General features: G+C 43.0%; 1 protein-coding gene across 5 annotated transcripts in view; it reads right to left on the minus strand.

The window, feature by feature from the left end:
• The window catches only part of LOC134225484 (neuropeptide SIFamide receptor-like), a 734,184-nt gene that overhangs the window by 136,914 nt on the left and 573,458 nt on the right, over positions 1 to 23,812 (minus strand). For all 5 annotated transcript variants that reach the window (XM_062705590.1, XM_062705591.1, XM_062705589.1 and 2 more), the window contains one exon: positions 11,807 to 11,954. In XM_062705590.1, the coding sequence (XP_062561574.1) occupies positions 11,807 to 11,954 (148 nt within the window). The remainder of the gene's footprint in view (positions 1 to 11,806; positions 11,955 to 23,812) is intronic.

A 23,812-nucleotide genomic window follows, 5' to 3' on the forward strand; every position in this document is an offset into this window, starting at 1 on the left:
CCTTTCAAGAGGCCTGGAAGCCTCCTTCAAGAGGCCTGGAAGCCTCCTTTCAAGAGGCTCAGAGCCTCCTTTCAAGAGCTCAGGCCTCCTTTCAAGAGGGCTCAAGCCTCCTTTCAAGAGGCTCAGAAGCCTCCTTTCAAGAGGCTCAGAAGCCTCCTTTCAAGAGGCTCAGAAGCCTCCTTTCAAGAGGCTCAGGAAGCCTCCTTTCAAGAGGCTCAAGCCTCCTTTCAAGAGGCTCAGAAGCCTCCTTTCAAGAGGCTCAGAAGCCTCCTTTCAAGAGGCCTCAAGCCTCCTTTCAAGAGGCTCAGAAGCCTCCTTCAAGAGGCCCAGCCTCCTTTCAAGAGGCTCAAGCCTCCTTTCAAGAGGCCCGGAAGCCTCCTTTCAAGAGGCTCAGAAGCCTCCTTCAAGAGGCTCAAGCCTCCTTCAAGAGGCTCAAGCCTCCTTTCAAGAGGCTCAAGCCTCCTTTCAAGAGGCTCAGGAAGCCTCCTTTCAAGAGGCTCAGAAGCCTCCTTTCAAGAGAGGCTCAGAAGCCTCCTTTCAAGAGGCTCAGAGCCTCCTTTCAAGAGGCCTCAAGCCTCCTTTCAAGAGGCTCAAGCCTCCCTTTCAAGAGGCTCAAGCCTCCTTTCAAGAGGCCTGGAAGCCTCCTTTCAAGAGGCCTCCAGCCTCCTTCAAGAGGCTCAAGCCTCCTTTCAAGAGGCCCCAGCCTCCTTCAAGAGGCCTGGAAGCCTCCTTCAAGAGGCTCAGCCTCCTTTCAAGAGGCCTGGAAGCCTCCTTTCAAGAGGCTCAGAAGCCTCCTTCAAGAGGCTCAGAAGCCTCCTTTCAAGAGGCTCAGAAGCCTCCTTTCAAGAGGCTCAGGCCTCCTTTCAAGAGGCTCAGGCCTCCTTTCAAGAGGCCCGGAAGCCTCCTTCAAGAGGCTCAGAAGCCTCCTTTCAAGAGGCCTGGAAGCCTCCCTTTCAAGAGGCTCAGCTCCTTCAAGAGGCTCAAGCCTCCTTTCAAGAGGCCTGGAAGCCTCCTTCAAGAGGCCTCAGAGCCTCCTTTCAAGAGGCTCAGAAGCCTCCTTTCAAGAGGCTCAGAAGCCTCCTTCAAGAGGCTCAGGAAGCCTCCTTTCAAGAGGCTCAGGCAGCCTCCTTTCAAGAGGCTCAAGCCTCCTTTCAAGAGGCTCAGAAGCCTCCTTTCAAGAGGCTCAGGCCTCCTTCAAGAGGCCAGCCTCCTTTCAAGAGGCCTGGAAGCCTCCTTCAAGAGGCTCAGAAGCCTCCTTCAAGAGGCTCAGAAGCCTCCTTTCAAGAGGCTCAGAAGCCTCCTTTCAAGAGGCTCAGAGCCTCCTTTCAAGAGGCCCGGAAGCCTCCTTTCAAGAGGCTCAGGAAGCCTCCTTCAAGAGGCTCAGGCCTCCTTCAAGAGGCTCAGAAGCCTCCTTTCAAGAGGCCTCAGGAAGCCTCCTTTCAAGAGGCTCAGAGCCTCCTTTCAAGAGGCTCAGGAAGCCTCCTTTCAAGAGGCCCAGCCTCCTTCAAGAGGCCCAGAAGCCTCCTTTCAAGAGGCTCAGGCCTCCTTTCAAGAGGCTCAGGAAGCCTCCTTTCAAGAGGCTCAGAGCCTCCTTTCAAGAGGCCTCAGGCCTCCTTTCAAGAGGCTCAGAAGCCTCCTTTCAAGAGGCCCGGAAGCCTCCTTCAAGAGGCCTGGAAGCCTCCTTCAAGAGGCTCAGAGCCTCCTTTCAAGAGGCTCAGAGCCTCCCTCAAGAGGCCTGGAAGCCTCCTTTCAAGAGGCCTCAGCCTCCTTTCAAGAGAGCTCAGAAGCCTCCTTTCAAGAGGCTCAAAGCCTCCTTTCAAGAGGCTCAGAAGCCTCCTTTCAAGAGGCTCAAGCCTCCTTTCAAGAGGCTCAGAAGCCTCCTTCAAGAGGCTCAGAAGCCTCCTTTCAAGAGGCCTGGAAGCCTCCTTTCAAGAGGCCTGGAAGCCTCCTTCAAGAGGCCTGGAAGCCTCCTTCAAGAGGCCCAAGCCTCCTTTCAAGAGGCTCAGAAGCCTCCTTTCAAGAGGCTCAGCCTCCTTTCAAGAGGCTCAGAAGCCTCCTTTCAAGAGGCTCAGGAAGCCTCCTTTCAAGAGGCCTGGAAGCCTCCTTTCAAGAGGCCCAGCCTCCTTTCAAGAGGCCTGGAAGCCTCCTTCAAGAGGCCCAGCCTCCTTCAAGAGGCCCCAGCCTCCTTTCAAGAGGCCTGGAAGCCTCCCTTTCAAGAGGCTCAGAGCCTCCTTCAAGAGGCTCAGGCCTCCTTTCAAGAGGCCTCAAAGCCTCCTTTCAAGAGGCTCAGAGCCTCCTTTCAAGAGGCTCAGAGCCTCCTTTCAAGAGGCCTGGAAGCCTCCTTTCAAGAGGCTCAGGCCTCCTTTCAAGAGGCCTGGAAGCCTCCTTCAAGAGGCCTGGAAGCCTCCTTTCAAGAGGCCTCAGGCCTCCTTTCAAGAGGCCTGGAAGCCTCCTTTCAAGAGGCCTGGAAGCCTCCTTCAAGAGGCCTGAAGCCTCCTTTCAAGAGGCCTCAAGCCTCCTTTCAAGAGGCCTCAGAAGCCTCCTTCAAGAGGCTCAGAAGCCTCCTTTCAAGAGATCAGAAGCCTCCTTTCAAGAGGCTCAGAAGCCTCCTTTCCAAGAGGCTCAGAAGCCTCCTTTCAAGAGGCTCAGAGCCTCCTTTCAAGAGGCCTGGAAGCCTCCTTTCAAGAGGCTCAAGCCTCCCTTTCAAGAGGCCTGAAGCCTCCTTCAAGAGGCCTCAGCCTCCTTCAAGAGGCCTGGAAGCCTCCTTCAAGAGGCCTCAAGCCTCCTTCAAGAGGCTCAGAAGCCTCCTTTCAAGAGACTCAGAAGCCTCCTTTCAAGAGGCCTGGAAGCCTCCTTCAAGAGGCCTCAAGCCTCCTTTCAAGAGGCCTGGAAGCCTCCTTTAAGAGGCTCAGGCCTCCTTTCAAGAGGCCTGGAAGCCTCCTTTCAAGAGGCCTGGAAGCTTCCTTTCAAGAGGCTCAGAAGCTTCCTTTCAAGAGGCCTCAGAAGCCTCCTTTCAAGAGGCTCGGAAGCCTCCTTTCAAGAGGCTCAAGCCTCCTTTCAAGAGGCCTGGAAGCCTCCTTTCAAAAGGCCTGGAATTCTGCTTTCAAGAGGCTCAGGCCTCCTTTCAAGAGGCTCGGAAGCCTCCTTTCAAGAGGCTCGGAAGCCTCCTTTAAAGAGGCTCGGAAGCCTCCTTTCAAGAGGCTCGGAAGTCTCCTTTCAAGAGGCTCGGAAGCCTTCTATCAAGAGGCCTTTTCTTAACAGGGTCGAAAACCTTTTTTCAAAATGTTTGGAAGCCTCGTTTGTAGAGGCTTGAAGGCCTCCTTTCTAGAGGCTTGGAAACCTCCTTTCTAGAGGCTTGTAAGCCTCCTTTCTAGAGGCTTGGATGTTTCCATTATAGAGGCTTGGAAGCCTCCTTTCAAGAGGCTCGGAATTCTTCTTTTTGGAGGCTTGGAAGCATCTTTTCTAGAATCTTGGAAGCCTCCTTTCTAGAGGTTGGAAGCTTCCTTTTAAGAGACTCTGACGCCTCTTTTCAAGAGGCTCGGAAACATCCTGTTAAGAAGCTCGGATACATTTTTTGTAGAGGCTCGGATACGTCTTTTCAAGAGACTCTGAAGCTTCCCTTCAAGAGGATCGAAATTATTTTTTGATGAAGCTGAAGAAGCTTCCTTTCAAGAGGTTCTGAAGCCTCCCTACAAGATGCTCGGAAGGCTCTTTTCACGAAGCGCGGAAGCTTACTTTCAAGAAGCATGGTAGCCCTCAAAGGTCAACAACGTCTTATAGGAAGCTTGATGTACAAACTTAATTTGAATTGCAAAGTTTCGCAGAATAACGAATAAATCAGACAACATTTTGGAGAGTCATATATTGCGTCAATTTTCAGGTCCATTTTCCATATATCTTATGAGCTAAGCTTATTTTCATTTACAGCGAAAAACAATAGGGGTACCTCAATGAATGTAAAAGTTTGAAGGGGTACCTATCAAGAAAAAGGTTGAGAGCCGCTGATCTATACCGTAGTTTTCTGGAGCTAATTGCATAACTCCTAAAGCCTAGTACGCAGTTCTCAAGGAAAAAGGTCAAGGAAAATTTGATCAAATTACCAAAGTAATTTTGACAATTGATAAAAGTAGTAGATAGAGTAGGCGAAAAAAATACTTCTGGAGGAACACTGCTCCTAAAAAGTGAACGGATGTGTATCCTCCTCGCTCGTATCAACGTAGGGGTGCAGCTAAAGATGCTTTTCGCTGAATGATGTGGAAGGTACGGAAGGTAGTATGGTACTTGCCCTCCATGGATCCTGGATTAACATATGGATACTGGAAAAAAGTAACAAGCTGGATCGATTGGGCTCATAACTACCCTCAGCGCCTGTTGTATTCTTGTGTGCTTTGTGTTCGACGCCAGGATGTGGAGAATGCCAAGTTTTCGTTCTGCTTCCGATGCAATTCAACCACGCGTTCAGTAGACCTATTCTTGTCCAGTTGAAGCCATATCCCCGACCCATGCGAGAACTTCCTTGTAATAAAAAAGCCAGCTTCGTAAATGGAAACTTCCGAGAGAGTGGACATGACTGACCTCGAGCGGCCAGCTTTACTGGTTAACGCTTTTTAACGCTTTGCCGAGCTTGCTGTTTGCTGCATCCCGTTCTGCCTAGCTGGCAACGATTGATTCTTTCGTTCTTTTTAATGATAGAATATAATCTGAAGAATTAGGGACAGTTGGTTTTATATCCGAGAACACTTTCTTCGCAATATTTTGAGGTATAAAAACATTGATTTTATTGTTAGTCACGTTTTTCTGAAAACGTTTTTCAGGTCGGCGGAAATGAATTTATATGAAATCAAGAAGCAGTAACCCTACTTTTTTCAAGAAAAGAATTAGACCTATTGAAATTTTATCAGCTGCGGAGTGTTGATGAATCTTTTTCAGCCAGCGGAGGTGGCGTGGGGGTTTAATGTCTTAGAAATTCTCCGGAAGCAACTCCAGAAGACCAACTAATAATCCATAGGGAAGTTCCTCCAGGATTTCGTTCAGAAATTCTTTCATGAATTCGTCCGGAAGTTCCTTCAGAAATTCTTCCCGAAGATCTTTTAGGAATCCCTCCAGAAGTTCCTTCAAGAATGCATCCAGGAAGTCCATTGGTGAATTCACCGGAAATTACACAGGAAATTCCTTAAAGAATTTATTCAAAAAATCCTCCAGCTATTTGTGCACGATTTTTTACAGAAATTTCTTTAAGATATTTTCCAGGAACTGCATTATAGAATCTTTTGGGAACTCCTTCGGAAATTCGGATATGGTTTTCTACGTGAGTCCATGGAGAAATTTTGGGAGATTTAGCTTGAAAAATCTCAAAAGACTTTTAGCTAAAAATTATGGGATAAATTCTGGAGCAGCTTACCTGGGAATTTTTCGAACAATTTCCTAAGGCGTTTGGGGGAGGATTCTTGGAAAAAAAAACCGAAGGAATTTCTTTAAAAAAAATCCTGAAGCAATTTCCGTTTGAATTCCTGGAAGGTGGGTTGAGAATTTATTTGAGAAATTCATGAAGCAACTCTTGAAGGAACTTTCCGAGCGATTCCCATTGGAGCTCCCTGAAGAATTCCTGGCTGATCTTTTGGAGGAGTTTTTGAAGGAACTTTCCAAGAAACTCTTGAACGGAACTTTCCGAGGAGTTTAGAAGAAATTCCGGAGGATTTCCTAGAAGAACTTCTAGATGAATTCCTGCAAGAACGTTTGGAGGAATTCTTGAAAGAACTTTCCGAGAAATTCCTGGAAGTTGGCTAGTGGGTTTCGACTGTGAAATTTGTAATTTTAATTTTTGGATTGGTTTTCATCGATAAGCCCAAATCAAAACGTTGGCGATGAATTAAAATTGAACACGCAATTATCCTGGAAATTCTTCCGAAAAAAATCTTGGTTGGTTTCGAGAAATTCCTAGAGGAAATTTTAAAAGGGTTCTTGGAAAATCTTCCGAAAGAGTTCTAGGAGTAACTTCTGGAGCAATTCCTAGAGCAACATTATGAAGGTTAACTTTCGACACAATAAATGGTAGATTTCTTTGAAGAGTTCCTGAAGGAACTTCTCAAAGCATCATTAAGGTCTGAGGGAAGGGTTTTCCGTTAAAAAAGCAACTGGTAGCACTCTCTTAGAGAGAAAATTGCCCATTCAGCCCGCCAGAATAACGCTATCAGTGTCGCCAAAATTATTTCATCATTATGCAGTTTACAATCGCTTTAGAATTTGCCGTAAACGGAGAACAAAAGGAATTGGGAACAATGGGGAGGAATTTTATCAATCATGCAGTGGTTCGGCGAGCGAACAGCAGCAGTGCCGACCAATCACACAATGGGAAGATCAAAATAAACAAACTCTACCTGGTTTTGGAAAATGAAAAGATGTACTTCGTTTCTAAAACAACATTAGAAAATATCGTGAGAGGATTTCTGTACAAGGTTTCCACACAAGCTTTGAAAAGTATTTGGGTAATAACAGTGGTGCTGGTGTCAATAAGACAAATAAGAGAATTAAGACAAATGAGACCGCAGAGACAAATAAGATAGATAAGACAAAGAAGACAAATAAAGTAAGTTCGTCCAGGTATTCCTCTGGAAGTTCGTCCAGGAATTCTTCAGGAAGTTTCTCCAGGAATTCCTTCCGAAGTTCCTCCAGGAATTGCTTAGGAAGTTCCTCCAGAAATTGCTTAGGAAGTTCCTCCAGGAATTCCTTCGGAAGTTCCTCCAGAAATTCCTTCGGAAGTTTCTCCAGGAATTCCTTCGGAATTTCCTCCACACGTAAAAAAATAACCTTATATGTTATGGTAAAAAACCATTCGAAAATACTTATACTCTTCATTATGCCACCTCAAAAAAGCTAATGGCATTCAGAAGTTAATGAAATGTATGAGGAGCTTCTGGGGGAACTTCCGGAGTTCCCGGCGGAATTCCTGGAGGAACTTCCGGAGGAATTCCTGGAGAAACTTCCGGAGGAATTCCTGGAGGAACTTCCGGAGGAATTGCTGGAGGAACTTCCGGAGGAATTGCTGGAGGAACTTCCGGAGGAATTCTTGGAGGAACTTCCGGAGGAATTCTTGGAGGAAATTCCGCAGCAATTCCTGGAGGAACTTCCTAAGGAATTTTCTCTCTCAGAGAGTCCTATAGTATACCACTACCGAAGTAATTTTGACAACTAACACGTAATAAAAAAAAGTAGGCGATCTGTATACTGTTCATTCACTTCTTCACGCCAATTTTTCAACATGTCATCCAGAAGGTAAGGAAGCAATAATTTCATGAAATTATTATAATACATATTATATATATTTTTTAGTTTCATGACGAATGTGACAATTGCTGCCTCAACAATTGTACTTCTAAAAAAGCTGCAGCAAGCGAAGCGGCGAAGGCGGGATGCGAAATTCCGGGTACATCCGTTTTTCATTGAAAGGAACATGAAAGGTAGATTTGCGACAGACCTAAGTGCATTTTAATTTATTATAATTCAAAGAACGTTTATATCATTATCAAACATGGTCTGGAAAAGGTAGTAAGTGATTTAATAGAACTAGGGCCCTCCTTAGCCGAGCGGTAAGACGCGCGGCTACAAAGCAAGACCATGCTGAGGGTGGCAAACACAATGATACAATATGCCCGGGGAGTTGAGAATGTCCTCCAACCGAAAACACCCTTGACCCGACCATGAAAACTAGCTATCTGCAACTTACTTGTTTTGAGTATGGCTGGCGTACGACATTCTTGATGAAGTTTTAATAGATTTTTTTTCCTGTGAATTGCCATTTTTTTGCAGTTTGAAGACATGACCAGAGGAGAGAAATTTTTCGTAGAAAATTTCCACATGTCAAAAAAAAATTTTGAACATCTTTTTAGTTTAATCGAAAAAGATCTCGTTCCGAAGCGCAACACACGTCCCAAGGATGCAATAACTGCAAAGTTGAAGTTTGCCTTAGTAATAGAGTAAGTATTAATTGGAAAATTACATTGAAGTCTTTGGTCCTTTAAGTTTGAACAGTTTAAACTTTTGAAAGTTATCTTACTTTTTATCTGTTGTATAAGCTCAATATGCACCCTGGTCTTTTTGAAGGTTCCGCATTTTGTTATTTCTCAGCCGTATACAGACTACGAGGTATATCGCGTGATAGTGTGGAGCCCGTAGACCACTCTTCGTCTAAATTACCTATATTTTCCTAGTGCATTCAGACGCATAACAGATCAATAAGTTATCGGCTTGGATATTGAGCAGACTTGACATATTATCATATGACAATACGATAGATACACACCGGATGGTGCGGAAGGTAGCAGTGCGGCTGGGCTTCGTCTACTGGATCTACGAGTCTCACCATGTGGCTTAGGCGTTCGCAATCTTCCATGAAGCGACAGTAGGTCTCCTTGGTGGCTGGATCTCGCTCAAGTCGTCTTTCAAGGCTCAGGAAACGACATTCGGCGATTGATCGAGATTCATCGAGAGTGACGAGCGTATCGCGGGTGAGTGGTAAGGAAAGACGTAACGACCCGACGATTAGCGAGTGCTGGTAGTGGAAAACAGTTCTCACAGAGATTTTCTTCAGCGGTGAACTTGGAACACTGTTCAACAGCCTGAAGATCCCAGAACCTTTGTAGGGCTTGTTCCAGGTTGCGGTCCACCGTGATAAGATGGCAGATCTTTTGGATTCCGGGTACATGGATGGGTACTTTCCCGGAAACAGTCCATCCGAAGACGGTCTCGACAAAGACAGGCTCGTCTTCGCCAAGGGATATTATGCTGCCGGTGTGCAACTAGTGATAGATTTCTCCTCCAACCAACCAGATCAATGTCAGCGGGAACGTGGAATTTTGGATCGGCTAATGGAACTTCGGGAAATTTCCACGTGAACGTATCGACCGGAGTGGTTGGCAAACAGACGGTAGGCCAGGATCAGGAACTCGAGCGTGGTACTGTACGAAGACAGCTTGGACTTGATTGTAGCAGTCAATTTGCGCTTGATCTGCTTGGAGGATTCGCCGATTCCAAACACGGCAAGGTCTGCCTTCGCACGGCGGAGGTTGAGTGTATTGGCCATTTTTTTCGTAATGAAGCTACACATCGATCCTGAATCGAGTAGTGCACGAGCGGAATGCTCCATGCCGTTCTGGTCTACAACAAGAAGAGTAACCGTTCCCAGCAGGACGGTTGATTGCTACGACTGTACCGACATACTGACTTGGGAGTTCGGATTCGCTGATCCGGGGACTACGTCGATGTTCGACATGGCTGGATTTGGTTGCTGGGACGTTTGACCAGGTACAGCAACAGGAGTGGACGAAAATTGTGCGGTTGGATTCTGGTGCAGGAGAGTGTGGTATTTTTGATAGCAGCTTCGGCAGTCGTACTTGGATGTACAATTTCTGCCCTGGTGTCCAGTGCGGGAGCAATTCCAGCATAAACGCTGCTGGGATACCAGCTCACGGCGCTGCAGCGCGCTGGCGAACGGATATCTTCGAGAATGCTGGACATTGGAGCAGGAAGTTACTTTCTGAACAAGCTATACAGCTCGGAGCGTAGGATTTGGATTCGCTCGTGGCGGAATTGGATACCGGCCAAATTGACTTGGCCGGGATGATTGGAGCGTATCTGCAGATCGGATACTACGGACTTTAACATTCGGAACCGTTGATACAGGAAATCGACCAACTCTGGGTAGGATACATTCTCCAAGCCGCTTGTCCCCTCCTGCCAGGCCCGGAGGGTCGTTGGATCCAGCTTGTAACTCAGTAACGTGTCGCGGAAGGAAAGCCATCGAGAAAAATCCCCGTCGAATCTTGGGCAACCGGAGATGAAATCCTGACGAAACGTGCTGTTGGTTTGCTATCATCGATGAGTTCAACGCTGCTTGACTTGGATCTCTCAAATGCTCTTGCAAATGCTCGTCGAACATCTCGGGACAATCAAACTTCTCAATTTCCGCCTGGATCTCTTGGAACTCCATGTAGACACGGTCCAAGGACTCAAGGCGGATCGGAATCTGGTAGACGTCCTGCTCATCGCTGTACCCTTTGATAAAGCCTTCCACGGATTCACGAACCACCATGAATGGCTTCCGCTTCATCCTCGGCCAGCTTCTTCTCCGGTTTCGACATTTTGTCACAGTCACTTCACTACTTTACTACCACCACAGATCGACAGAACGGAAAACGGAATACGGAAGAACAGTACGTAAAATCGTTAACGGACTCCTTCCCGGCGCGTCGTACCGTCTTCTACGCGACGCGGATTCGGAAACTGACACAAATCGCACGAATAAATCCTTCCCGTCACGGTGTGCCAATAAATGTGCCATAAAATTCTACCAATACACATCAGGTATTGTAAAACCAAACGATAGTCCGAGGAATGCATGAAGATTTCACTTGAAACCACTTTATGACTTACTTTCTGCTCAGTGCTGCTGTCGATTATGGCCAACTGATGATTCTCTTTCTACTGGGACCGCTGCTTTTGCTGCTGTGCGGCCCTCGTATCCGCTCACTGTGAAGCTTTGATTCAACTGAGGATTGCAGCTCAGCCCGTAAGTTGCACGATTTTGATGTCGATGCTTGCGATGCATGTATAGGATTGATTAGTTTACCGATTTTAAACAGCGACTGCCGAAATTCAATTTTTAATAATTCAGCGCCTTTAATCCATTGTTTTTAATAGTTAACAAAAATCGAACCAAAATCTCCAAAATCGAATGGAAGACGGCTGAGTTATTATCCCATATTTCCTGGCCACTTTTCGTGACGGTCTCAAATCCTACGTCAAAAACTCAACTTGATTCTTTCTCGGAATTTTGTTGTGCCTCACCATGGCCTTGTCATCGGGTCCACCATCTATGCACATCTCTTGCCCATCAAAACCATAATCACATTGTGTCTTTCCACGAATTATCTCATCCTTTTCGGAATTAAATAATATCTGTATTATCTTCTTCTTCTTCTTATATATAAAAATGAAATGGTCTGTGTTCGTATCCGCATAACTCGAAAACGACTGGATATTTTTTTTCATTTCTTCAGCAGAAACATTCGTTATAGTTTCCGACGGGTTTATATGATATTTCCTAATGTGAAAATTACGAGTAAAGTTGAGCAAATCGTGAAAAACTAAAATTGTGATTCCTATGCGAACTTTGCATGGGCAGTTCGGAACGCACATTTTCGCCTACTATGCAGGACAACGTCTGCCGGGTCGACTAGTTTATCATATATGCAATGAAGCGTGTGCGAAGTGCTCGTGTTTTTATATTTCATTATTTTGTCAAAATATCTGTTATTCAAGCTAAAACTTTAAATATAAAAAGCTAGTGAAGAGTTTTTTGGACTAGGCAAACAAAATGTCACTTGCCATAAGACGAGTTTATACAATCCCATTGAATTCCACCACTTAATTGTATCTTGACAGATACGTATTTCGACCTCAACAGTAAGGCCGTCTTCAGTGTCGAGTCAAGTACAAGACACTGAAGACGGCCTTACTGTTGAGGTCGAAATACGTATCTGTCAAGATACAATTAAGTGGTGGAATTCAATGGGATTGTATAAACTCGTCTTATGACAAGTGAAGACATTCCACTAAAAAGCTCAAAATAATTTTCTTATCAAACAAAATGTGTTGTATCTGCTCATAGTTCATCAGCAATGATTACACCTAATTCTTGGCATAACACAAATCCCAATGTTTCTTTTTCCAATTTCCACTCTGGTCCGTTATAGGGGCAGGTCTTAGGTGGCATGTTATGGGCCCAATAAAGGTAGCTATACCTACTCACCTGATAGGAAGCCAATCAACCAGATAACGGCAATGAACCGCCAGGCACGCTCCGGTCGAGGTTTGTACCGCAGAGGGAAGCAAATCGCGTACCACCGATCGATCGAGATGTATGTCAGCGTCAGGACCGATACCGTCACCGAAACCGTCTGTAATGGAATGGAGAAGAAAAGGGCGGAAGAAAGTGATGAGAATTGGGTCGACCGTGGACGTATGTTTGGGTGTATTTTTTTTCGGGCGGAAATGCCAATAACCACATTCCAAGGTTAGCACGTGTTAACGGCAATGGTACCGGGAAAGGATTGGATGTACATTCTCATCGTTTTTCTTTCGATATAGCGTTTATAGTAACAGCTCTAGCGCTGATGGCGTAACGAAATTTTTAATTCATTTCAATTATAAGCTTGCTTTGAGAATCAGAAAGATTCACCGTTTGAACGAGATTACATATTGGAAAGGGGTGGGATAGAACCTGGGTTTATTCTATGGTTGTAACACGGATACGAATATCTGCCCTATACAGAAATCCATTTATGATAGAAGTTATTGTAGTTAGAAGGATTTAGGCGCTAATATGTCGACATTTAATAAAGTTGAATACTCACTGAAGTCGGTTTTTATGTAGTTAATTAATTAATAACATTAAAGTATATGCAATATTGGGTTCGGGAGTCTTATTTGTATATAACAAAATTTAATATTAACGTGCAATTGATATTGCCTTGTTTTGTAAGTCGTGCGCCAGGTCATGCATTCTCTTTGATTAAATATTGCTCCAAATTATTACAAACAGTAAGTTCAACAGAGCCGATAATTGCATCGAAAATCAATATCCGAAACCCGCAAACCATTCCCACGTCGAAGCTGTCCCGCCAGCGCTTGCCATAATCCGCGTTCAATTTTGACAAGGGTTCGAGCTCCCTTCGTCTTGTTCTGCTCCACCAACAACGGCCGTCATCCACGGTCCACGGAGCGCGATAAAATGAAGCCACGTATTTCATTGATTGATTGAAATCTCCACTTACTGGCAGAATTCCGCCCACGTTCGGAGTGGAGGAGCCAGAGTGCGCGTAATCAGATCTGGTAGATAACTCTCCGTACCTTGTAGGCATATGGAATAAACGATCAGGATTCCGGTGGGTGGGATGTGCTACACGCTTTGTTGGCATCGATGGAACAGGTTGATGTCAGCCTGACTGGGAATTGTGCCTTGAGTTGCCGTTCCCGAATATTGAAACGAACACTAAAATGCAAAGAGGTGGAATAAAATTTTACTGCGTTCCTTTTTAGAAGCTAACGAACAATTTCATTTCATTTTGATATGAGAGCTTCGTTCTGGTGACTCCATATGAAAATATTGAACGAAAGTAATATGAACCTGGACAGTTTAGGTTCCCATTATCGTAAGCAGAGTGATAACATGTGCCACAAAACTTTGCTGAAGGCGACTAATCACGGACCAGTCAAATCACTTTTTGGGATGCATTTTTTTTTACTTATTTCAATGCAAATCCACAGAATTCGTCTTGCAGAATTCATCTTTTATAATTAATAATAGGCTTGATAAAACCTCCGTAACTCACAAGAGCTGAATAAGATTATATGGACTGTTAGAGGTTAATCTTCAAGTCCTAAATGTTCGACATTAAATAGTTTGAAATCTAAAAATAAAGCCCTGCTTGGCTCCCTACAAGCTACCACTCAATCAATTCGCATGACTCTTCAGGACGAGTCGAGTTTATTTTGCAAAACAACATGGTTTCCGTCTCATATAAACAACCGTCAGCGAAGCCTGTAATCCCGACAAGGTCAATTACTCGGAACCATTAATCGTGGGTGCCATCCAATAATTCCGATCAGCTCATGTTGACAAAAGCAGATTAATGTTCTCCGCTGTTGGTCGCGTAAACACATGTGTCCCAGAGTGCAGGAAATTCAACGTGTGACATTTCAATTTTCATCGGCAAATACGATAATGGTTTTCCATCAAAAGTAATTGGAAATCTTTTCAATTACCTCATGTAAATATAAATGTAGTGCGCCTCAAATGTCTTGTTGAATGTTGGCACGGTGGGATTGAAAGATTGGGTGAAGAAGCTCGCTTCTCCGAAGCAAAATGACTGTTTGGTATTCCTTCACATTTATCGTGGTAGAGACAGAACAAACATAACGGCACCTCAAATAATATTGAGTTTGGAAAATTTCTTCGCCTCTGTTTAAATTTAATGCGGTGTTTGCCCATTCGCTTAAACCTTGTTTAGAGATAAAGTGGAAGTAAAGAAACCAACTCTAGGCCTTATTTATCTTAGATTGACTGCACATATCTATATGGTTGTTATTCTGTGATTGACCAAAATCAGTGAAATTGCACAATGAAGCAATTGAACGACTGACTATGGGATTGGACAATCATTTTTATTGTGCTACAGCGACTCAACGATTACAAAGATCAATAATAACGCCAGTTACGTCGTTACAGAAAAGTCAGAAAGATGAAAGAAAAAATCAAAAAAGAATTTTTGCTATTTAGAGAACGTAATCTACCTCTAGGACAGCAGGGACTATTCTCAAGGGCATAGTGGACATGTAAAGAAAGTGTGGATAAGCAGGCATCGAGTGGCTACCTCCTACCAAAGCTGTGGCACCACCAATGAGCTGGGAACCGGCTTCATAGTGCTGGGCAAGATACGATGGCTGCCCACTGCGGAACGTCAAAATCGTCATCGGCGACATGAACGCTCAGGTAGGAAGGGAGAAAATGTATAGACCGGTCATTGGACCGGATAGTCTGCATACCGCATCGAACGACAACGGCCAACGATGCATAAACTTCATCCTCCCGCGGAATGGTAGTCCGAAGCACTTTCTTCCCCCGCAAGAATATCCACAAGACCACATGGAAATCACCTAGTCAAGAAACGGGTCGGACAACAGGGACTATGTCCAAGGGCTTAATGACCCCTCCCCACGTCCCCTGCGAGTTAGGGGGCCTGCCTAGGACCTGGTGGGGCTTGGCAGCGGGCTCTGTGAAACCTCTACAAAAAGCTGCATGTGTCCGCAAGCAGGCCCTATCAAAGCGACCGTGTGCCGCTCAAACCGCACACGAGATGAAGGAGTGCCAATTGGCACATAAGGATTAATGCCAGCGAGATCCTGACTATGGCATTCTGGCCGCGTGTTAACGGACCTTGTCTTGGATATCGTAATATTGTGAAAGCGAGGGCTGGCAGTCTGACATTCCACTCTTTCAGTTGAGCCGGGTGACACTGACTCGAAACGGCGAGTGGGCTAATGGCTAGGCTGTTTTCCGTCCCCTAAAACCGTGGCGGGCCTTGTAGCACGCTGTCCAATCCTGCCACCAAGCTTTGCCTGCTGGGTGAGAGTGACTTGCGCTGATCTGGCTCTGAACATGAAAGTGTCAATCCTTGCATGGCCTCCCTGCATAACCATGGGATCATTAAAGGCGACTACTCCAGCAGGATTCGACGGCAGCCACAAGGGGGACCCATTTACAATGAGTGAAGCAAAACCAAATAATTCTTTTGACGATGCGTTAAGCATGGAGGTGGTAGACCCCTTTGCCAAGGGGGGTTTGGCGAGGTCTCCTCCCAGGGAGGCGAAGAGCGGAGTGACGGAGGCTGCAACTAGCAGTACCGAAGTCTCCCCAGCTGTGACAAAGTATAGTCTTATCAGCACGCTCGCACGGATGCGGGTGGTCGCCGAGAAACTCGATGATATCATCGAGTTCGCGAACGCAAGGCAGAACATCAGTGAGGAACTGAAACAGAACCTTCGGGTGCTCCGCCAGGCTGTTCGACAAGACAAGACAAGAACAGGATGCGTTTATCAGGCGGGTGGTGGGAAGAGACCGATGCCTTCTCCGACCAAACGTCGTATTTACGGTGCAGAGGAGCCCGAAGGGCGTTGACCCGAGAAGGTGACTTCTCGGCCCAAAAATGCGAAAGGCACCAACCAGGAGCAAGTCGCCGGGCCGCAAGAGGGTACCAGCCAGCCTGTGCCATCGACACAAGGGACCGAAAATCCCTGGCAGCTGGTCAGTAGGGCAAAACGGAAGTCGAACGCATCTCGACCCGCAAAGAAAGCTAAGGACAGAGGCGAGGGCTTGTTGGTGAAAACTGATAAATCAAAGTATGCTGAAGCCCTTAAATCGATGCGGGTGGCCGTAAAGCTGGGTCAGGACGTGCGAAGTGTCAGACGCACCAAGACCGGTGAAATGATCTTGGTTCTGAAACGCGGAGCGCAGGCTTGTGGGGCTGACTACAGGAAGCTGGCCCAAGAGGTCTTGGGAGACGACGCCGAGGTGAGGTCGTTGGGGGCGGAAGTGGCCCTTCAGTGCAAGCAACTGATCGAGGTCACGAACGCGGACGACGTCGTCTCTGCCGTCAGAGATCAGAGCGGTATAGAGGTCAAAAAGGCCTTGGTCTGGCACCAGACTTGGACTGGAGAGTGGACTAGGGTTACACCCATAGTGATCATCTAGCAATTCGCTTCAAAATCAACTATGGCGTGCAACATCCGAGGTCCGGGGATCCCTGTCAGGTTCGGGGGTGGAGAACCAATCACTTCGACAGTGAAGTTTTCACCGCGGCCCTGGGACTGGAAGCTAACACTGAAGGTCTAAGCGGGGATTCGTTGGTAGCTGTCCTATCACGCGCGTGTGACGTCACCATGCCGAGGAAAGCTCTGCCGAGAAATGACAGACGGCCGATATACTGGTGGAGTCCCGAGATTGCGACCTTTCGATCAACCTGTCTCAAGGCTAGACGAAGGATGCAACGTGCACGCACCGAGGATGAAAGAGTGGACCGCCGTGTTTCGAGCTGAGAAACTGGCCTTTAACAAGGCTATCAAGAGCAGTAAGAGAGCGTGCACAGTGATGCGTTTGGCAAAAATCGTGATCTTTTGTTTTTTTTACGATGATCGTAGTATGCCGTACTTATGTGCAGAAGTTTAAAATTTTCATCCGCGTTTTTTCACCTCGCATAAAATCGTTTCGGCTGGTTGTGGAGACTCGGATTGCGACACCAGGAAAATAACTAAATAGTGTTTAATGTGCATCGATTAGTGGCAGTAGGTTTCTGTGAAATTGTGAGGAGACGAGGCAGTGTTGAGTGCAACATTCGGTAGGGTGCGCAGCGCATGGAGTTGCGACCTACGGGTTATGAAAAAAGACGGTTCAAAGCTAAGTTCCAATTGTTTCATTTATAATTTCATTTGCCTTCGAAATTGTATATTTGAATGTGATACGTCCCGAGCAAAGGCAGATAACTGAAATGATATCAAACTGATAACAGGATTAGTTATCCTTATTATCATCTTGATATTTAGTTATCAATCGTGTGATTAACTGATAACTGAATAATAACAAAATGTATTATCAATACAAATTTGGTATTTTATTCTAAAATTCGCGTCGTTCAGATATCGGGCTAAGCATTATATTCTTTCAAACATATTGTACAGCGCATAAAAAAAATCTACTCATTCGCTTATTTTCGGACGCAACCAAAAATAAGCGCCAGATAGTCGCCTAAGAAAAACATACCTGTAGCAAAAAAGCTACTTTGATAATTTTGAAAATTTGACCGCCACGTGGTGGTTTGTTGCGATGAATGCCAAATCTGTAGAAGCCTTGAAAAAAATATCATGTAAGATGTCATTTTGTTGCAAGGCACAATCACAGAGAAACAGACGTCTCACTTAGAACAAAATGCAATCAAAATCATCGTCACGAAAACATTGTCCCCCAATGCTAAAATCCCGGTGAGTGGCCAAGCGGCAACCAGATGGCGGTAGTGTGCAAACGTCAAACACAAGCAAAATCGATGAAAGCGCCATCGGTGGCCGATTGACCACCTACAAAAAGTTAAATAAACCGTTAAAAAGGTGTACGATGGAACATATGTTGAGTGAGACGTCTGTTTCTCTGTGGCACAATACTTACTTCTGCTAAATGTACCCGGCCTATGCTATGAATAGTGTGACAAGAGCTGTTTCCAAACACTTAACTGAAATTTTCGTCTAAGCAGACTGTGATTTTCCTCGTTACTAACGATATCTACTGATTTGTTCATTTCTCTGCCGACGAAGGAATTACCACAAAAGTTGAAATATGTCGGATAATCAAGAAATTTCAACAATCTGGTGTGTTGTGGAGAAAACAATCATGCTCGCACTTTAGTCGATTTAGCAATGTGCTCAATCCTAATTCCGCGTGGCCATGGCCCCGGGCTCCCACATAACCTTATGTACCAAAATCAACCTTTTCCGTAGATTTAGGGCCCCCGAAAACTGTCCGGCCCTGGATCCACCGAATAGCAAAATTTTTTCACGGAATAATTCTTCCTGGGATCAGCAGTGTTTATGTTTATATATGCATATGAAAACATGAAAATCGTTTTAAAGCATGGCGCTGCTAGCAATCTAATGATTGATAATATAAGAGAGAAATCTAACCTAAGCCTATTGTTTAATTGATCACAACTGAAAACAAAATGTATTCAATAAAAGGACGATGAACCGTATTTATCCTAATAGTTTGCCGATTCGGTATTTTGAATTAAATCCATTTCGGTTATCATTTTTGTTATGTTGACCTGTAATTCAACCAGAAAGATAACAATTTTAGTTATCAATATAACTGGATAATTAGGTTTGTTATTAATAAGTTATTCTGCTTTGCACTCTGCAGAGTCCAGCCAACTGTTGGTTGGTAAATGGTTATGGCATCATGATGTGATTATAAATAGTCTTCAGTAAATGCATGATCGTAGAAAGCGTAGTGCTCTTCTCTCCTGCTCCTCAAGAAAGCGTAAATGGGTGAGTGCCTAGAGACGACGCCGTGCAATCATTCGATTCGAGTTCGAATCCCAATGAATGCCAACATTTTTTTCAATGCGTAACGAAGTCGGTAAAGAAGATTTAACTATTTTGGTCGATAAAACAGAGATGGCTGATAACTAAATAATAACTAAATTAGTTATTTGAGTGAATAACATGTATAACAAAATGTGTTATCAATTTGGTATCAGTGATAACCTAATTTGTTTTCAGGTAGTTATTTCAGGAACAAAATTCTGGTATCATTTTTGTTATGTTGGCTGTTAATTCAGCCAAAATGATAACAAGTTCAGTTATCAATGTGTTCGATAACCGGATAATAGAATTTGTTATCAATTAGTTATTCATTTTTGCTCGGGGTGGTGATACATATGACACGGGCAACTAGTTTTAGTTGGTAATTTAAAGAAATTTCACTTTTTCCATCATCTTATAGTCAGTTATAGTATCATTACGGCTCTCATGTGGAAAACTTGACACATTTTTTTTTGACAAACAAAAAAGTGAAAATAAAAATTTTTTTAACACGTTTCACAATTTATCCGTTTCCGCAAGTGACTTTATATCCGTTTTTCTTGGCTTTTGTGTTCGCTGGTGATGTCTCGGACGTGGATCAGTGTCCAAATTTAGCTTCACGAAGCGTAGGCCGAAAAGCATTGTAGTTCGGCAGGTGTTACAATGGTGCTAGTGCGGCGTTTTTTTTCTAATGCACATAGTGGCAAAAATGCACAGTGGAAGCAAAAACTTAGATGTTAGTGGAAATTTTCAACGTAGAAACCGCAATCAAAACGAGCCTTATTTCGGATGTTCATGGAAGGGGCCACGGAGCCTCCAGATGGAAATTCCAGTACAGCGTTTAGTGTTTGGTGGTTTGACTCGAAGCTACAACAGAGTCCTCAGTCACTGATTAAATACTACTCAATCGGAGCATAGAACATTGGATTTGGATGCATTTTACGGATTTCGGTGAGCTCTTTCCGATATACATATGGGTCATTCCATATGAAGTGACCGAGAAAAAATGTAAACGTGCAATCGACTTTCTTAGAATTAAATTAAATTTTGACCAATTGTTTATGTATGGGTTATACCCCAAAATCCAAAATTTCGTAGTGATTGGACCTCCCCACGATTAATACGACCATCCCCCTTTTCGGACAAATGTATGAAACCCATCATTTTGTTTTGTTAATATCTCTGGAACTGTGAGGTCTATAATGAATCTAAGGTAACCATTCGAAAGAAGATTTTTCAAGGAATTTATAAAAAAATATTTTTTTGATGTGCAGTGTTGCCAAATAAACAATTTTTAAGTTTTTGTCCGAAAAATGCATTTTTTACCCAATGAGTATAATTTTATTTAAAAAATAACCTCACCAACGTGTTCTTTGGCCATTTTTACATTGGAAACGCTTGAAACCCCGAGGTACTATGTTCCTACCTTGAGATATAGGGTTTTAAAAATGAAAAGTCCTTTTTTCACTGTGAACATTGAATATATTTTTACCAATTTCCGAACATACACACACATTCGCATTGACACATACACACACAGCTCAATTGGTTGCTTCCCCACTTTCCGCATCGCGTTTGAAATTTATATAAAGATTAGCCTGGTTTTTTTTTGCATTCTTGCTCCTAGCGGCTTTATTTTATCGTTAATTCAATCATCTGACTCAATACGTTAGCATATAGTCTGAAAGATGCCGAAAAAGTTTGCCGAAGAATAAGCATTGCTGGAAATTTTACAACGCTTTGAAGTTTGATTGTTGAAATGTTTCTGCCAGCACTATACTACAATTTGTTCCTCAGTCCTAAACAAATATTTTTTTTGAATAACGCTCAGTTGAATGGTTGGTATGTACACGTAGTTTGGCAGTGCTGGCAGAATAAACAATTTTGATCGTCGTTCCAGTAAGGATCACTCACAAAAAACTCCACATTATATTCATGAGTTCACACATGGATTTTTGCAATGGGGTTAGCGAAATGGATTCCATATTTTCGACACATATATTCCATGGGCCCACATGCATTGCATGAGTGTTCACACATACTATCCATCTGGGTCATAGTATCCATGTGTGAATTTGTATGCAATTAGGTATGTGCCGACGCATGATATGCATATTTCAAAATACATGGATTTTTGCCATAAAGTATGTGTCAATTTTCCTGAGTGATCCTTCTTCTGCAAAGTTTTTCGGCATCCTTAGGGTCAACCTTTAACGCAATATGTCACATGGTTTAAGAAAATGTAAATTCTCTAGGAGTTAAAAATGCAAAAAATACAACAAAATTGGATAGCAAATATTATCCATTTATTTTCAAAATACAGAAAATAAAATCATTATCTCAAAGAAGACCATTTTTATGATGTTTGTTTTTGGTCTACTATTTTCATATTTTGACAATATACATACACAGTTGACAATTTTCGATTCCTTGGTGAGTGACTGAGAGCTCATGGCTGTCGTCAAATCACATTTGGGTGCTGTGAAGTGTGGGTTTAATTCCCGTGGTAGTAAGAGAAAAACTTTTCGTGGATAGCTCTCCTCTGGTCGACTAGTATTGACATTAAGCTTTTCTTTTGCCTTGTGTATAACTAAAAAAATCGTTTGAAAATTGCATCCAACGTTTTTTGCCATTTTCAACCCTCTTACCTCCCACTTGTCACAAATAGTCACAAATCACTTACCCTCTCTTCTGTAAGTACAAGTAGCATTTACTTAATGATTTGCCTTTTTCATACCCTTTTTCCCACAATAGCATAGTGAAAGTCTACTTCCTTATGAGCTACTTTATTTTTCCCTTTCTCGTACACTAAGCGTACTTAAAGGCTATATGTTCGCTTCGAAAACAAACTTTTTATAGGAGACCCGGGGATCCATAGTGTTGTATACCAATCGATTCAGCTTGACAAATTGAGGTGATGTTTGTGTGTGTGTGTGTTCGCAGAAAAATTTCATCCACTTTTTAGGCACTTGCCCTTAACCGATTTGCTCACAACATGTTGCATTTTACGTTGCTCACAACATGTTATTCAAATTTGACTGGTTCGGACTATGGGCTCGAAACATATGGTCAAAATACTATTTTCAAAATGCACGAGAAGTGCACCATTCCCGCAAGGTAAATTAATCAGGGTTTTTTAGATGATCATATCGTTTCTTCTGTCATAATTGCCTTTCGTATGTCTTTTTTTTTGCAGTTTAAAAAAAAAAAATGTTTCTATGATTAAAACACGAGTCTTTCGGTGCACTTAATCTACCATTATTTTGTAAGAAGAAAAATGTAAAACAAAGATTTCGGCTCCGTAACGCCTAACAGCATATGCGCCGAAAGCTTTTGAAATTAATTAATGATCTATAAAATAAAAAAAAAATCTTTCCATAGCAGGTGAAATACTATAGTACCTATGTGAGTAATAGTTTAATAGTTCGCTTTATAACAATACAGAAAAGTTATTTTTCCAAAGTGACTACGTTGCCAAGTACATTATTTTCTATTCAATGTTACATGTTTTACAATTTCTTTTAAGAAAACAATATCTTGGAATTCTTGGCAATTTTATAAAAACACTCTAGCAAAAAGGGTAAAGGTTGGGTATGCATAACAAAATCTTATGGGATTGATAAGCTCCATATGAATCATATTACATTCAAAACTCTATAACTCGAGAACGGCTCATAGTACCTTGGGGTTTCAAGTGTTTCTTATGCAAAATTCTCTGGAGAACACGATGCTGGTGTTATTTTCCAAATAAAAATATACTCATTGGCAGAAAAATACAATTTTATACTTAAAACGCAAAAACAATACAGATGGCAACACTTCTACTAAAAATCGATATTTTTTCAAAAAGTTTGAAGAATTCTCTTCAAAATGCATAAAAAGAAGTTATCTGTAGCTTTAAAACTGTTCGAGATATGAGTCGTTTAAAAATTATGGTTTTCACAAATCGTCAAAAACGGAGGGTGCTCGCATTTGCCGAGGGGTTGCCCAATCATCAAATAAATTTGGATTTTTACATATAATCGGTAGATAAACAAATCCACAAAATTTGATAAAAATCGGGGTAAGTCGATTACAAGTGGTTCGGTCACTTGGTATGGAATGACCCATATCTAATTCATATTATCAAAATGCAAATTTATAAACGATATATGACCATATTAGCCGAAACGCGTTTTATATGTTTGTTTGTTCGAACGACATTTTGTACTACTAACGTTTGTCAAAAATATCTTTCTTACCAATACCCTACATCATGGTTTCCCAAACTGTGGGTCCCGACCCCCAGGGGGGTCGCGAGCGGATTGTTGGTGGGTCGCGTAGAACAAATATTAATTGCAGCTCGAATGCCGGGCCTTTTGATCATTTTTTTCAGGAACATAATTTCAAGTTCAAACCGCATTTTATTTAAAATATATTCATCACCACGCTATTTTAGAAAACATTTATGCCTAAAAGCTGTCCCCTTAATGAAGTAAAATAAAAACATTTTGACAAACAATATCATGTTTGTCATTTTTTGCATTTGTACATAAAGGTAACGTGAATATTTTTGTAAAACTTGCCGAAACAGATGACATTCTGATTCAATTAATGCTTAATACTACTTGGTAAAATGCATTTTTTCATAGGTGGGTCGCGAGACATATAGAATTTTGCTAGGTGGGTCGCATACCCAAAAGTTTGGGAAGCTCTGCCCTACATAATTTGTGTGCAATTCAAGCATAGCTATCAAGAAACAGTAGATTCTATTGAACTCTTATTAGCGCTTCGGAAATTGTAGGTTCAAATGAGTATTTTGTTTTGTGCATTGCTTTGTCAAATAGTTATTTCACAAGTAAAAACATTTTCTCAAAATTGCTATCATTGAATGAACATTAGGGTGTCCCAAAAAAAAATCGATATTCGAAAAGTCATGGTGCTCAACCCTTAAATGAAAGTTATACCTGTCTGGATAATTTTTGTAGAACAAACCGAATTTCTAAAAAATCTTTTAGAGGTCGCGCCAGATCGATTTTTGAAAAATGAGCTTTTTTTAGGTCAAAAATCAAATATTGAGGTCCTTTCACAATTTTTTGTCAGGGTCACCCATTCGTTTTATATTTTTTTATTTTTCTGTGGATCTTTGCCC

This window comes from Armigeres subalbatus, chromosome 3 (genome assembly GCF_024139115.2).
Source record: "Armigeres subalbatus isolate Guangzhou_Male chromosome 3, GZ_Asu_2, whole genome shotgun sequence".
NCBI lineage: Eukaryota > Metazoa > Arthropoda > Insecta > Diptera > Culicidae > Armigeres > Armigeres subalbatus.